Source organism: Pararge aegeria, chromosome Z (assembly GCF_905163445.1).
Source record: "Pararge aegeria chromosome Z, ilParAegt1.1, whole genome shotgun sequence".
Lineage (NCBI taxonomy): Eukaryota > Metazoa > Arthropoda > Insecta > Lepidoptera > Nymphalidae > Pararge > Pararge aegeria.
This window is the reverse complement of record NC_053208.1, coordinates 8,253,744-8,269,935: the sequence shown is the minus strand read 5'-3', so window position 1 is coordinate 8,269,935 and position 16,192 is coordinate 8,253,744. Positions and strand designations below refer to the sequence as shown.

At 32.1% G+C, this 16,192-nt stretch overlaps 1 protein-coding gene across 3 annotated transcripts in view; it reads left to right on the top strand.

Annotated features, from left to right (window-relative positions):
- LOC120636316 (ecotropic viral integration site 5 ortholog) overlaps positions 1-3,308 on the top strand; it is a 74,444-nt gene extending 71,136 nt beyond the window's left edge. For 2 of the 3 annotated variants that reach the window (XM_039907744.1, XM_039907743.1), the window contains exon 16: positions 1,096-3,308. In XM_039907744.1, coding sequence (XP_039763678.1) covers positions 1,096-1,251 — 156 coding nt within the window. In that variant the 3' untranslated portion in view covers positions 1,252-3,308. The remainder of the gene's footprint in view (positions 1-1,095) is intronic. The other variant, XM_039907745.1, reaches the window with a different exon arrangement.
- Positions 3,309-16,192: the final 12,884 nt, after the last annotated feature.

Below are 16,192 nucleotides of genomic sequence, written 5' to 3'. Positions count from 1 at the left end.
ATGTGACTCAGTTTCCACAGCGTCTGTTTACAGATTGCGCTGCTGGTCAATTTAAACCAAGTGGCTTAATGAAACGGCGACTAACTTTTGCAGTACAGATTTTTATATTTTTATACAGATATAACAGATTTTTACTGTTAAAATCAGTTCGTTCAGCGGTTCCTTTAAAACTGCTCTTTAACCGGTATCCTATGACATCGAACACGAGCGGTCAATAAACCCAGTCAAACCATAATCAAGAAAGCTGCTTATTAAATATTAAACGAAAAGCAATGTGGCAGTGCACTGCTAAAAACCGCAAAATTAACCTCGCCAACTATATATTGTTTAAACAATCTTGTTTTTGTATATTTTCTTAAGTTTAACGTCTTATCCATATTCCGTAGTGAGGTGAGTTCACACGTGAGACATCACGTTTTGTTCAACAACAGAGAAATATATTGATACTATTATATATATTACATACAGTTATTCATTGGTGATCTTACTATGAATGCAGTCTTTTAAACATAATGACAATTGTACTACATTCGAGCAATATTTCGAATATAGTACCAAAAAAATCAAAGATCATTATTTTTTTTATTCCTATTTGATGACGAGAAAAGCCCTCCCAAATGTTATTTGTGGGATAAACTTTAAAGCTACATTTTAAATCTCTGAGTTGTACTTTTGAGTATTTCACGCACCTTGATTTATTTTTCAATAGGTTAAGATCTCTTAGCAAAATGAAGGTGCTTGTAATTTAAAGGGTTTCTAATTTTAATAAAACCTTTTAGATTACAATCTTATGGTATTTACGATTTTACGGTAACATATACCGAAAAGATACTTTTGCGCTTTGCTTCTGTACCGCACTTTTACATATTTTTTTCTGTCAATAACCTGGCACCTATTAACTATTGTAAGCCATGTCAGAAATGTGTAACATATTTCATTTGTTACTCCAACATAGTAATAAGTTTTTAGCAAAAAGAATATTTAAAAATCAAAATATACACATATTTTGATTTAATTCAAACTTTGGGGTTTTTCTCGTCATTATAATAAAAACATATGTACGATGTTGGGTACAGTCACGGCATTTTGTACTAGGTTCTGAGGTTAGAGTCGTGGAAAGCCCGAGCTCTGGGGCATTCGCTCACGCGCACCGTCTCAGTTGAAGAGGACCTCGAAGAAGATGACAAACTGAATCTTACCCTCCGAAGAGAATCAGCAGCGTCCTTAGATCTCAGCACCAAGAATTCGTAGCACGTACTTAATATTTATCGTGAGAACATTCTCATAATCGAATATTCTAATCGCAGATACAGCACCCGCTAAACACAAGGCATATCGATTGGTGAAATTGTGATTCCTTGCTATATTTTTATTATTAATTACGTTTTCTATAAGCGTCACTTAAACGCATCAAAATGTTTTCTCAGGAAAACTTACTGCAAATGTCGCCCCATATTATAAAAATAATATATTATTGGTATTTTAAAGTCGGTTAATAATGCAGTAAAGAACTGACCGTCAGTGATGACGTCATTCGGATTTTCGATATTGAGAAATGTCCCGCTTTAGATTGCATCGATTATACGATACATAATAGGCATAATCGATGCAATATTTGTCAAAGTCAAAGAAAACAATGTGCATACCCTGCATTTTCTAAACTGTTCATTGTTTTGACTGTGTATTCCGCTTAGCATCTGGATCTGGTGATACCAGTAAATCATATTACAGTTTTGTAAAATTTCAATAGTAAAAGTAGGTAATGGCGTAGTTTTAATAGTTTATTTCTCATTACATTTTTATTCGGCATCGCAAGTTTTTTGATACTACTATGTTTTTTACATGAAGAAAAAACACAGGAGCATGTTGGCGAGGTAGGGGTTGTTGCGGGGTAAAAGTACCCATTTGATACTGTTGTGACAAATTTTATACTTAAAATCCCAAAACAAGCTCCGGTGTAAATAACGTTTAAATATAGTTGAGGCTGTAAATTACAGGTTTGTTATAACATTATATTATACTATTTATAATTAGCTTTTCCATCTTTATTGTTAAAAGAATGTTGCTTAATATAACTGTTGTATTGCGCTAAGTTGGTATAATGATTGGACCTTTATAATTTTTTGTTTTTGTATACTTATAAAATCAGACCCATTTTCAACATTGCAGTCTTTTGTACAATTGTAGCACAATTTTTAAATTAATTTAGCAATTTTCTCTTAATTTGGATTTCCTTTTACTTTTTATATTCTGTTTAATCTATTTCATTTAACGACACAACTGGTAACGCGTTGACAAGGTATTTGGCATTGTCAATGAATGTATTCAACTATCATAGTTAACGACTTCCAATAGAAACAGCTTTTTCCGCACTGGAATTTCGTATTACGGAATCTCGTACGGAATACTACTGTTCTTGTGCAAAGGTTTGTTTCTTGGTCGTAATTCGAAATGTGATATTCTAAAACAGAATTCCAACTGTATGTGGCCGGCCTTACACTTTTTTTGTGCATTTAAAAAATTCGTATACAGCAGAATATACACCGACAGTTAAAACCTATAGAAACCTCGAAAAACAGCTAAAGTATTAAAATCCTGACATTATATTTCTTAGGCGTAGTTTATTAGGCAGTTTCATCGAAAACAATTAAAAATGAGGAAAACTTCAATTTCTAAACACTGACATTGTTTTCACGATATTATTGTATTACAAAAATTTTATTTTTCTCGCATTATGAACTGTAAAAGAATTCAAACATTAAAATCATGCAAGCAGCTATGAGAAAATACACTTATGCCTGTTTAAACTAAACCTAGGCATTGCCTAAATCGAAACCCTTAAGATTTGGGCGACGTCTAAAGAAAAAAAACGTTTCACCAACTCTTAGGTGATAGCTATTGGTGAACGGTTTATGTATGCCTAGGAATCTCCTTCAAATGGGCGTTAGTTATTCAGGCATTACCTTGCTCGTCCGGCTTGTGAGCGGGCATTATATCTTTTCTCTAGAGTTCTTTATTACCGCCTCAAGACATACCATGCCCCTTTTCCCCCATAAATAAAAAAGTAAAAAGTTGTAAGCGATAGCGAATCCTTCGCCACAGAATTTTTATGTAAAGTTAGTCAGCTAGAATAACATAGTGATTCCTATGTTGTAAGTATTTGTATTAATATTTTATAAGTTCCAAATAAGATACACCTTAGCCCTTCTCTTACGGCTATTCAAGGAGACGGTCCATAACTTTGGATTGTTTCTTCCATATACAGTGGCGTGCATAGAGGGTATGCAGATGATATAAAATGAAGAACATCACCAGTACGAGTTATAAATACTTAAGGGTAGGCTTTTATAACTCTTACAATGCCTATACTTAAGTTTTATTGTAACTCTTACTGGAGATTTTCTTCATTTTATATCATCTGTATACCCTGTGCATACCCTCTATGCACGCAACTGTCCATATATCTAGAAAACAATTAATATTTTTAACGGTTCAATATACCATTTCATCTTTGTTTTAACGTTACTTATTTTCTTTTATATCTATTTTAATTTCAACGTTATTTTTTTTATATTTTAAATATATATTATGATTATATATAGCCTATCTAAATATGTTTCCACATGAGACAATTCATTTCGTTTAATGAAAAAAAAAATATGAAACAGTGAAAGTTATTTTCGAATAAGATCTCTTTATGTTTATTGTTCGGCACACTGAATACGAAAGGTATGAAGAAACCTTCAACGATTTTTTTTAATATATCTTCTATTTTGTATTATAATCATATCTTGTCACCACGAGACTTTACTAGAAATCTTAAATATTTAGTCTATTTCTATACACACTTACTATATTATTTACATTTTTAATACCGTTATCGATAGAAAACTTTATTTTTTTTGAATTCAGAGTACCACTGAAGCAATTGTAAGCGCATTCTAAAATATAGGATGAATGTTTCTATTGTTGGTAAATTCTTAAATAAAATAAGCCCATCCTTTAGTTGAATTAACATTAAACAAGTAAGGGTATTATGGGTCAAAAGTAATAATAATGATTAAGTATTTCAATTATCTATACTTATCATATTAAAAATAAGTTCGTACTTTAAACTAATATAACTGATCTAGCAGTATATCCTTTTCACAATATTCCTTGCGAAAAGTGATAGACTACATAACACTGGTGAGACTTTGAATTCATTTCATAAACGTTACAGGAATACATTTTAATATAAAAAACGACATTTTAAAACGTAAGGTTATTAAATTATTTTTGAAAAAATTACCGTAATATTCATATTTTTATTTCCATACAATCTTAGCCTATATCGAGTTTTAAAGATGAGGTGCAATATGAAATTTATCGACGTGTTTCTGTAGATTTTTCTACAAATATAACGATTAGAATGCAATAACCGTAACCAGTAGGACTATATGTAGATCATTAATATCGTCGTAGTTTCTATACGGCGGACTGCATGTGAACTAAACGCTAACTGCAATATTGCAGTATTTGGATGCTCAGCGTGCACGTGAATAAATTCACATTGGCCGTAATGTCAACTGCAACTGCAATTTAGTAGTTAAAATGCAGTCCGTCCTTTTATTAGTGTATCTCTTAGTGGTGTTAATTAAGTTATACACAAATCTCTGAACTTTTTTATTATTTTATTACACGTAGGTAAATTATCCATATCATTTCCTGTGATCATTGCCTGCAATTTTGATAACAGGTCTTTAAAGATTATCACAACTATTTTATTCCATTACAAGTGGCTGGTAAATGATGCGGGCTAACCTGTCAGGGGGATATTATACCTAACCCCTATTAGGGGTAAAGGTATAATATCACACACATACAACTGAACATGGAAATTATGACGCCAACCAGGCAGTTATTCTTCACACAATCACACGCACACATCCACGGCGATCGCCACACTCACACACACACACACACATACATACATACATACATATAAACACTACTCAATCCTTTTTATATTGTCTTTTATTGCTATGGAAAGGGTGAGGCCATCTGACACAGATATTTTGATGCTTACTAGGCGGTCTCTCCAACGTGTCATTTACTGTGTAAGTAACGAAATAAACGATTTTTATTTATTATTTGGCTAAGCAGAATGTTCGTCTTAGATCTATAAATTTAGAGTTCAGAGATTTGCGTAAATCTACTTAGGACTATAATCCTCTAATTCGTGATGCCAATTATGTAGATTTGTAATAAATAAGTGTAAATGGAACATCGAGATTAATGACCAAAACAAGTGATACAGCCGTCTGCGCTCGCAATTAATAGGTACCATAATAAATTAACCATACAATGGAGTGCTTGATAAAGGTCCACGTTTCTTCGCTTTATCTTCTATATAAAAAAAAAGCATTTTGAGATATTTTTTGTTGTTGTGTAGGTTATATTAAAACATATAGGCTTAGGTAGGTATACATTATTGCGACCTTATGACAAAAATATTAATATTATTTTTATTATTGTCTTTATTTACCTGTATCTTCAAATAAGCACATAATATAAGCGGTTTAAGTTAAGAAAAAAAACCGTTTTTTTTATTCAGTATCAGGAACTTGTTAACAACACGCCACCTCACATCACGAGTCGCCACGCGTGTTAAGTCAAATACAATCTTATTAATTATGTTGATAACGCCTTTCAGGGCGTAGGTAATGCCCTTTTTAATAACTTCTATTGCCTATAACATTTCATATTAGGATGTATCATTTAAGGTACATGGTGAACAAAACTAAAAATATTGCATAATGAGACCATAATTCTCTTATTTATTTGAGTTATGTTAAAAGCATATTCTAAGATTTTCATAAATTTTGTTATAGGCTTTGTTATGCTCGTAAATATCCTGTGCGGTATTATTATGACTTTTTAAAACAAAATTAGCCTGTCATCCTCCAAGCAATAAACTTTCTGTATGCAAATCAATTTTGCATTTAAATTATTATTTCAATGGAATTTAAAAAAAAAGTTTTTTTAGTAGTAAAACAGCGAACATTCCATAACACGTACTTTTTTAAGTTAATATCTAATGCAAGGTTCGTACTGTACATAATATGTAAAGATTTGACAATTATAGAATAAGATAATTTCCAATCCTTAGTTACAGTACTTATTCCTACCAAAAGGAATATGCACTGGGCCCTTGGAATTCGATATCACATTAAAGACTTTAACTGGTCGCTGAAATTAGATATTAAGTTTTTTTTCATACTCTGGAGTAGCACTAAGTAATATTTTTTTAAATAACTCAATCCCGTTTAAGCGAAAAAGTAACAAGACCAAGAGATCCATCCGGCCTCTTTTTGAAACAAGCCGTGAAAAATTAAATTATTATAAAAAGATACAAGTTAGTTTTTTTTTTTAAATTAGTATAAATTTTTTAAGTAGGTACAGCTTATGCGTACCTAGTTTATCAAGTAACAACGATTTCGTAGGATCGTTCTGTATGCAATTATTAGGTAAAACTTTAAATTTCTTAAAAAAATGTCTAACAGACGTATAATTACGGGCGACATGTACCTAAGTTTAGTATATTGAAATATTTAGGTAGTTATGTACTTAGATCATTTTTATAGTTTTTAATATTTAAGACTAAATAAAGACTTTTTGTAATACTCAATTTTTATTTAAATTTGAATATGGAAGATACAAACATTTCAATATTAATAAAACAGCAGTTTAAACAATTTTTTCCTACTATTCGGGCCTAAGTTAGCGTTTTTTTTTCTTAATAATATTTCGGTATTAGTTGTTTTTATTCGAAGCTCTAATTTGCTTCTCAGGAAATTGTGTTCCTTTGAAGGGTTAAATTACAAAACGTAATTATAATCGCATTAGTTGTGTAATTCTTCGGGTTATCATGACATGTTAGTGATAACAACCGCTGCCGACGGCTAACGTGGTTTTAGAGACACGGGAGAGACACAGCGCAAATCTCCTAACAAGTTTTGACCAGATCCCGAAATAGAACCCGAGGCTCGTAATACCTTACCATACAATCTTCGACATTTACCGAGCAAGAGAAAACCATAGATAGCAAATCGTCCTTCGCTCTCACTCATAAACACTTCACTATGAATAATTTATTATCGTTAACTACTACTGATTTTATGTCGAAGGTGTATAACGCGATACCCTTTGACAATCGAATAGTGACAAAAGGTTGGGACCATAGGTAACTTAAGACCTATAATTAAAACCAAATTAACAATTAGGCACGAATTCTCTTTTACTTTCCAAACCTAACAAACTCTTAAAAGATTTAAAACTCCACTGTAGTTATAGAAAGAAGTGAATTAAGAAAGAGCTGTATCTGTTCTCCTTTTTTGTTTTCTATTATGGAAATAAGATTTCCCTCTCACGGTCTTCGTCGATCGTATCAACCATTTAAGATGAAAAAAAATACATAATTTTATAAAAGATGTGTCAATTAGAAGCATTGATGCAGCATCACATAATTGCATTAATAATAAAAAAAAATATAAGTAGGTACCTACTCAAAGCCTATTATTACAAATTTGAACAGTATATTCAAATGTATAATATTAACTAAACTGACTAAAGAACGCCTATAATATATTTAATTTTGCCAGCTATAGTTTCCTATTAAATTAATATAAGTTATTTATCAAAACTAAATAATCTCTATTATCGAATTATTAATTTAATTTTAAGAGCATCAAATAAAAAGTATTCTTACACATATTAATTATTATTATTATTATTGTTAATAAGAAAAGACAAAATTAGTATTTATTGGCCGCTATTCATTGTTATTTATCGTAGATTTTTTTTTATGTAAAGAAAGCTAACTATAATTTCTAGCTCTATATTTCGTGTTCCGTAGGTACCTCTAAAATGGATGAGTTTAAGATCCAATAATAGTTTTTTTATTCCCTTTTTTAATTACGGAACCCAAAAAATTAATTTATCAATATTATCCTTTAATCTTAAAAATCAAATCGTTTTTAACATTTGAATGATTAAAATAAAGGAATTATATTTTTATTAGATCTTTATAAATAGATAGGAAATGTTTTCTATTATGTTGGAGTTATATTGTAACTTAAAACCGCATGTTTTCACGTTCCATGAGTATATATTTAGAGATTTAAGTTAAAAACAGACCCCAAAGTGTAGGTTTCTAAGTTGAGAAAGCCGAACGCGAAGCCGGAGTCGCGTCAATCTGTCAAAGGAAAACGATCAAAACCAGGTGTCCTATCCATATAACCCATTATATTTAAAGTAAAACAGTGTTTGTTAGCGTATATTTCATATGTTTATTTCAGTCAAACTAAAAGTTTAACTACTGCAAACTGTTGTACATTAAACGTTTACTTTTGCAATCCAAAATACTTTATCGATGAATGTGGCTAGAACTTCCAACTCTTTTATTTTCGGTAGATTTGACCATTCAGCCATACGAATTGACAGATTTACGCTGACGCGACGTGGCAACGCCACGGATTAAAATTCTCATGAAAAACGTTTTTAAAACGTACATACTGGAGGATGCATTTCTACAATGCACTGCTAGTGTTTTTAACTTTTATGCCTTATGTTAAAATATGAAATGTGCAATAACGTGATTATTTAGTTGAATAATGTAATAATAATCATTGCGATTATTTTATCTGATGAATAATCTAATAAATAAGCTTATATGATTTATTTTATAAATGGTCTCGAATTGAAGGCAGTATCATACAATCAAAGCTACTTTACTTGCGTTACTGGTGATAAGTCATTTCCCTACTTATGCCACCAATACCTAAAAACCGTGACTAGACAAGACTAGTGCGTGCATTATGGTGTATCTTTGTGGCATCGGCAACCGTTAAAAAAACACTATTAAAACATGTCACTATAAAAATTATTTTCACCTCTGGGAGGGTTTTAAAACACTACTCTCTTTATACAATCGATCACCTTTTTTGTACTCGGGCACAGCACCGGCCCCAACTGGATCTTATTATTCAAAACATCACTATTTTGGAATAAAAGATAATCCCTGGTGACCACCCGTAACCAGGGATTATATTTCAGTAGTAGTTCTAATTCAACGAATGGACACAAACAATTATCCAATTACCTTATGATACATGATTACCTATTATAGGGTTTTGGTTAAAAATATGCAACTATAGCTTTATATCTGCGTTTAAAAAATCTGAGAGCCGAATAAAGGAGCTTTGTCTGTTATATTGCTCACATATGTATTTTCGTTTTGAAAGTTGTTCACGATTTGTTCACCTACATTCCGATCGTTTGATAGGATTTGTTATACGAGACTGTCAAAATGAATAAATATAAACCGTTGGCATGTCAGGGTGATGAAAAACACGTTTGTCAGATTAATTGGATCAATAATCGTGTAAAAAACCTAATGCGCGTTTTATTGAATTTTGTAAAACATTAAAACAATATCTAAAATTTTAAGTAGGTACCTAGTTATGCAAAACATGTTATTAACAATATGCTGATATCAACATACCTAATATTTATTTCAATTTGACCAGTGTTGAGAATTGGTTCTTGTTTGCATAACTACGTCCAATTAATTATTGTAAAATGTTTCCTTTTTTTAAAATCATTGTTGTAACTGCTGTAAGCCGGATTATGAATTTTGTTAGACTATTTCTCTTTCCAATATATTATAAAACCTTAAAAATTTAAGTTTGCAAAAAATATGTCCTCGTAGCAAGTGTTTCGAAATGGTGTTTAATGTATTATTATTTTATATTTATTTGTCGTAGTACATTGAAGCTGTAACCTCGTGTATTTTAAGGAAATAAAATTAGTCTGTTTACTATAATTGTTTTTTTTACTTTACTACCAATAGTTATAATTTAGGCATCTTAGCTATGGACCATAGTGTTCCGCTACTATAAAGCATTGACAAGGGACAAAAAACATAAGAAACTTTTTAACCCTTGTCGAGTTTTAAAAATGCCCGAGTTTAAAGTAGTTTTCATGAATAAATTATTCTTTTTATTCATGAAAAGAATTCGAATTTAAAAGAATTCTAACTAATTAAGAGAAAGGTGAATTTATCACCTATCTCACTTAATAGTTGATTATGCAACTGTTGTATAATAAGGAGTATTAAAACACGAGTGTGGGTTCGCATGAGTGTTTTAAAACAGCCAGTCCTGCTAACCTAATATTACATTACATTACATTACATAAAAATAAACTAAGTATTAATGAAATAATTATTTATTGTAGTAGTAGGTAACGAAGGTATTAATTCTTAACTCATTTCTTAACTTACACGACGGCACACGGCTACTCCAACGGTTCCAGCCGTTCTTGAGTGCATAGATAATCAGACGAGTCAATGATGGAAAACAATAATAATTACTAATTATAACTTTCTTAATTAGAGTAGCTATATGAATCAAAAGTATATAAATATAACTTGATGCAGTTATTTTAGCATTTAAAAATAAATTAATCTTTGATACACAAGAAATGAACGAAAACATTTTAAAAAACTAATATTTATAGTTATTAATTACTAGTGTATTACTCTTAGAAAATACAGTCATATTATTGTCTCTGATAATCACCCTGACAGCTAAGTTAGTAAGGTGTCGTTTTGGTAAATAAACGTGTTTTAAGATCACGAAATAATGAATTATTAGTGTAAATAACTAATATCTTACCACATTCCCAGACAGTGTGGGAAACAATACTATACGAAAAGCCATTGACTTATGGCTTTTCGTAGGTATGAAGAAAAAATCTCAAACATGTATTCCTCAATACCTCAATATTACATGGAGCCAATTCTATGATAGGTACATGAAGGTTTAGTTCTATGTAACATGAAAATGGCTGTTCCATTGTTTCAACTAGAATAATACAGATGGGAAATTAGCAGAGAATTGTAAGTTCATTGAGCAGAATCCAAACTTTACCTCGCCATTGCAGAGTGACCGATTTCGCCAGCGGCTAAGCTGTACTGTATTACGAGGTACGACCATGGGCTAGGCATGAATTATGTGTAAAAACCTGGCGGAAGTGAGATTAACAAGCAAGTGTATTCTGTATCCTTGTCCATAGGTACAACGAGGAACACAGAGTTGTTCTCTATTTCTCCAAATGGAGTGATTTGCATCTGGGATTTCTCAGGCGACCCAGAGCCTCTACAGGATAGAGTTACTAAAAAGAAGATAAAAGTATCTATTCTCTATATATGTTTCATAACTGCCTGTTATAGGCCTACATGAAAAAAGAATATTTTAATTTGATATCATTATCACAATTTTGTTAAATATTCACAGTAGTGAGAATAAAAAGTGGGGAAAAGGTCACAAAATCATTGATTATGACTGTAAATAACTTTATAACAGAATTAACCAATATCTTACCATTTCCTTGGCAGTGTGGGAGACAGGCAATCCAGTATTTATTGAAATAAAATATATTCCATAAATACACACCTGAGATTGTGATGGTGTTAATTCAAAAAGTCTTGACTGGAAAGCACCCACATTTTGTTTGGAAAAGCTTTACTTTTAATAAATCTCAAACCCTGCAATACCAAAAGCCATAAATCAAAAGAACTAGACGAATCCCCATTACACAGAGCAGTCTTTTGAATTCTATGACAGATACATGAAAATTTAGTAATATGTAACATGAAAATAGCATAGCATTGTTAAATCTCATAAAATACAGATGGGAACTTAGTAGAGAATTGTATGTTTATTGAGTAGAATCCAAACATTTCCTAGGTATTGCAGGGTGAAAACCGATTTTTGCATGACAGAGGAGGAGAAGATAAAAGTATCTATTCTACTATATAATTTTTATTACTGCCTGTTTACAGATTTTACATAATTAATATTTGAATTTGATATCATTTTTATAAAGTTGTTAAGTAGACACAGTTGTGAGTATTTGACAAGTGTAGATTGAAGCTGCGTGGAGTAATGCATATTAGTATTAATAAATATAGCAAAACGTGAGGATATTTTCAGATTTTTTCATACTGTTGAGATTTGAAAGGTGCAGACGCTACCAATATGATTAGGTACTTGATAACTTTACGGAGGCTATGCCACATTTATTAATAAGGCTGTATGACATTTTATTTATAATTTATAATTATAATGATTGTGATTCATAATTAAAATGAATTATTAAGAAAACATGTTTTATTCTAAAATACAGTGGAGGGATCAAAATTTTAAAGTATAGTTAGTTAGTAGTGTAGATTTAGTGGGTACTATAGGTTTTCATAAAACTTCATTTGCACATTCCATAATCCATTATATTTTATTAAAAACCTCCGACATTTGCAAAGAGAGCAACCTAAAATAAAATGTCTTGATCTACTACACATTCAATACAAGAAAATCTAAAAAAAGACCAACTACGACAATAAAATTATCCAAGTCTCTATACAATGTTTTAAACAAACATAGTTTTTACACAGTTAGTCATTTTCAAGTATGTGTATGTCTAATATTTTGCTTTCAATTTAGAAACTCTCAACAAACCTTGAATCAACAAACCCCAAGCGGTTTTAGTTTTTCTTTAATTTTTAGAAAAACCAATATAATTAACTCTTATTACATTTCACTTTGCAAATTTTGGAGGTAAGATTCAATTTCTTATGATCCTTGATCAACCAATTTTACACTAAATTTCCAAATTTCCACATAATCATAAAAAAACAACCAAAAGGGCCTTACCCTGCCTACAGGTTTTGATTTTAGTTAGTAAATGGGAATTTAGTGTAATGATGACTTTAGTACCTAAAAGGGATCCTTCCAATAAAATAAAATAATATTCAGCTGCTGTAGCAATCAAAGTCTAATGATAAATCAGGAAGGCTTTAGCTGCAGATATCAAACAAAGCATTTCCAGCAGTGAGTTTGAACAGTGGGTTTAGTACTCTCCTTGTAATTTAAGGGATAACAATTAAATTAAATAATTTAGTGCCTATTTAAAGTCCAGTAATTCTAGAGATAATGGCAGGGCACTTCAGCATCAATCTAGACTATGGACAAGGGGATGTCAGTAATGGTGCTGAGAACAAGATGTGTGGGAATTTCCACGGTCTTTCACATTCTAGCTTAATGTTGTCTGTTCACCAAGTGGTACCTGTGCTGAATTTTCCAGTGCGGGTTTACCACTCCAGTAACTTGGGACACAAACATATCATCATAGTCATCCAAGCTACATGGGACTTGTTAACTGTTTCTTTTTTAAAAATTAGAAAGATACTTACTAAATGCTCAAAAGAATCTTTTTGTTATTAATTAGCTTTTTTTTATTATCGTATTATATTATATATATTATATATACATAGCCCTGAAAATGGTATGACATAATTTTCTGATCCTGTCCATACAAGGACCATATTTGTAAGTCATATATTAGGTAGGAACCTAGGTTAAGATTGTTCTAAGGAGAGCAGGCCTTTGAATCCTGATTCCTTATAACAATGATAGAAATAGGTGGCCCTGGTCAAGCACTATGCAAAAGTTATCATCAAATCATACTAATTATTATATCATGATTGTCTTTATCTCTGCATTATCTACACATATTAAGTATAATTTTAGTATGTGCCTTTATTTTAAGTTTAGATTTAGCGGTAGATATTGCAGGTATTAAACCTATACCCATGTGTAATAATTAATACCTATTGCTAGGTATGATACTTTTAAAATATGGAATGAATAGGGCTACCTAATTTTTGATTAAAAAATCAAAAATTAAAGGACACCTTGCTTTAATTTTTGATTTCAAATGAGAAGGTATCTTTATATTCTTAAAATGAAAGACATAATTTTTTTTATATTTTTATTACAGGATTCTAATTTTCATCTACAGAAGGTATAGATATAGGTTTACACTCTTGGGACGTATTTAGTAAGAAATGAGAACGAACCCTTCAGAGGGGTCCCTAGCAGAGTAGAAAATAGAGATGGTGCCATTGTGGACAACGTGGCCCGGCGAGTTGGATTTTCTTCCTGGCGGACGACGCTTCTGCACGATGACGGACGTATCAGACACTCGTTTGAACGTAACGTCGCACACCATTAGCTTCAGCTTCTCCGCATGGGGCACCATTCCCTGCAGCACATGGTCTAAACGCTTCTTCTTCCGCTGATTAGTCATCTCGGCGATGCAGCGATGCAGCGATGCAGCGACGGCAACGATGATAAGATGGCGTAATGTGTACCTCACTGATCGTCGACAAACAGCTCAATGAGAGGAAATCTGGACGGGTCAGCTTGATACGATATCTACGCAAGCGCGATTCAAAAGTGCGCGCGCATATTGACCCGGGCCGGGACCACGAACAAAGAAACAAAGGGTAAAAGGTGATCGATAGCTACCTACCTTTGATGAGACTGAAACCTTTGTACCTATTTTATTTTATTGTAATAAGTAGGTAGATGTTTGAGTATTAAATACGTATTATCTCTTGACAAGCGCCTAGCGATTAGCGTTACAGTACGATGCTGCGTAGAAACCGATTAGGGGTTCCCAAGCGATTTAACTGTTATATCCCTAACACGTTCGCACTTGCTAATAAGTGAGATTGCATTCAATTGTATCACTATCACTACACGGTATAAAACAACGTCACTTCCCGCTATCTGTCTGACTCTATACACACGGACTACTAAGCAACGGATCTTGATTCGGTTTTTTTAAATAGATAAAGCGATTCAAGAGGAATTTTTATATGTATAATACACGCATAGTATAGTAAAGAGACACTGATAATTTTGGAGGTTGTATGTGATGTCGTTAATTAAAACATTTTATTGTCCTTACATTGCATATGCTGGCTGTATCCAAACAGATAGAACAAAGTACTAAATGTATTATAGACCTTAAAAAGGTATACAAAAAAGTCCGCGATGTTATTTGTCTCTTAGGTATGCCTATACACACTATAACCATTTTTTAATCCTTTAATTTTTATATTTATCTAATATTTTACTTTTAAAATATAATATTACTTATTTATGAAGCGATTTTGAGCAATACGGCATTAATCCTTATAGATAGATAGATAGAAAGACTTTATTGCACAAACAAAAAAAAATTGAACAAAACGAAACGTAAATAAATATACATGCGCAAAGGCGGCCTTATCGCTTGATGCGATCTCCTCCAGACAACCTTTGGTTGATGAAGCATGTTTAGTACGGAAAACGGGATAGTGCAAAATTCAATTTAAAATAAATAATTGATATACATTACAAATACTTTACATACTAATACTACATGATGTATAGATAAATCATATATATAAATACATAAATCATTATATATTTATTATCCTTTTATCTTACCGGGGTTTCTTACCTGGGTATGCATACAGCGGGAAAATTGCGTAAAAAGCAAAAATCCTCCTCCTATACGAGTTCTATATCAATTTTAGGGTAGACAGTGCTTTTGTGTATGAAGTGCACGCCACTGCTTAAATACATTGTGCATTGAATATTGATCAATATGGCCCTACACAGCCAGTAATTTATATAATATCTACTCAATGAACAGAATAGAATATCGAAGATATTACAGAATTGAAATGCAGGGTTATAGCGGTTGCTGCGGTACGTGCTTATAAAAAAAGCTGTGAACGTTGTATATAAAGATATTCTGTAGTATTATTAATATCAGCATAACATAATTGCATCCGTGCGAAGCCGGGACCGGTCACTAGAGAATTATTATTTAACAGTACGCTGAATTGGACTCATTGGATGTTTTATGCATCCACTGCGACTTTTGTCGACGGCTTCGATGCCGGTCTGTCTTCCACGTCGTGGTTGCCAACTCTGCGTATTGCAATTCGCGACCCTAAACCTCTTCAGCACTTTGGGTTCACGTCCATCGCCATCGTTTAATATAACTTTGTGCCTGCACAGCTCAATGTCACTCCTAGCACAGCGTCTATGGTCTAGAGGTCAAGAAGTCTTTATTTTTTTAATAGTAACCATTGACGGACTTAGCAGATGGCGCACCGATGGTTAACAATCTCTTATATAAACATAGCAGCACTTCGCAGGGTATGCAAGAAACACGTCCTCCGAAATGCCATGTCCATCGTCCATAAACATGAGGCGTAGGTTAAGAATCATGGGCCTATAATAACACCTGC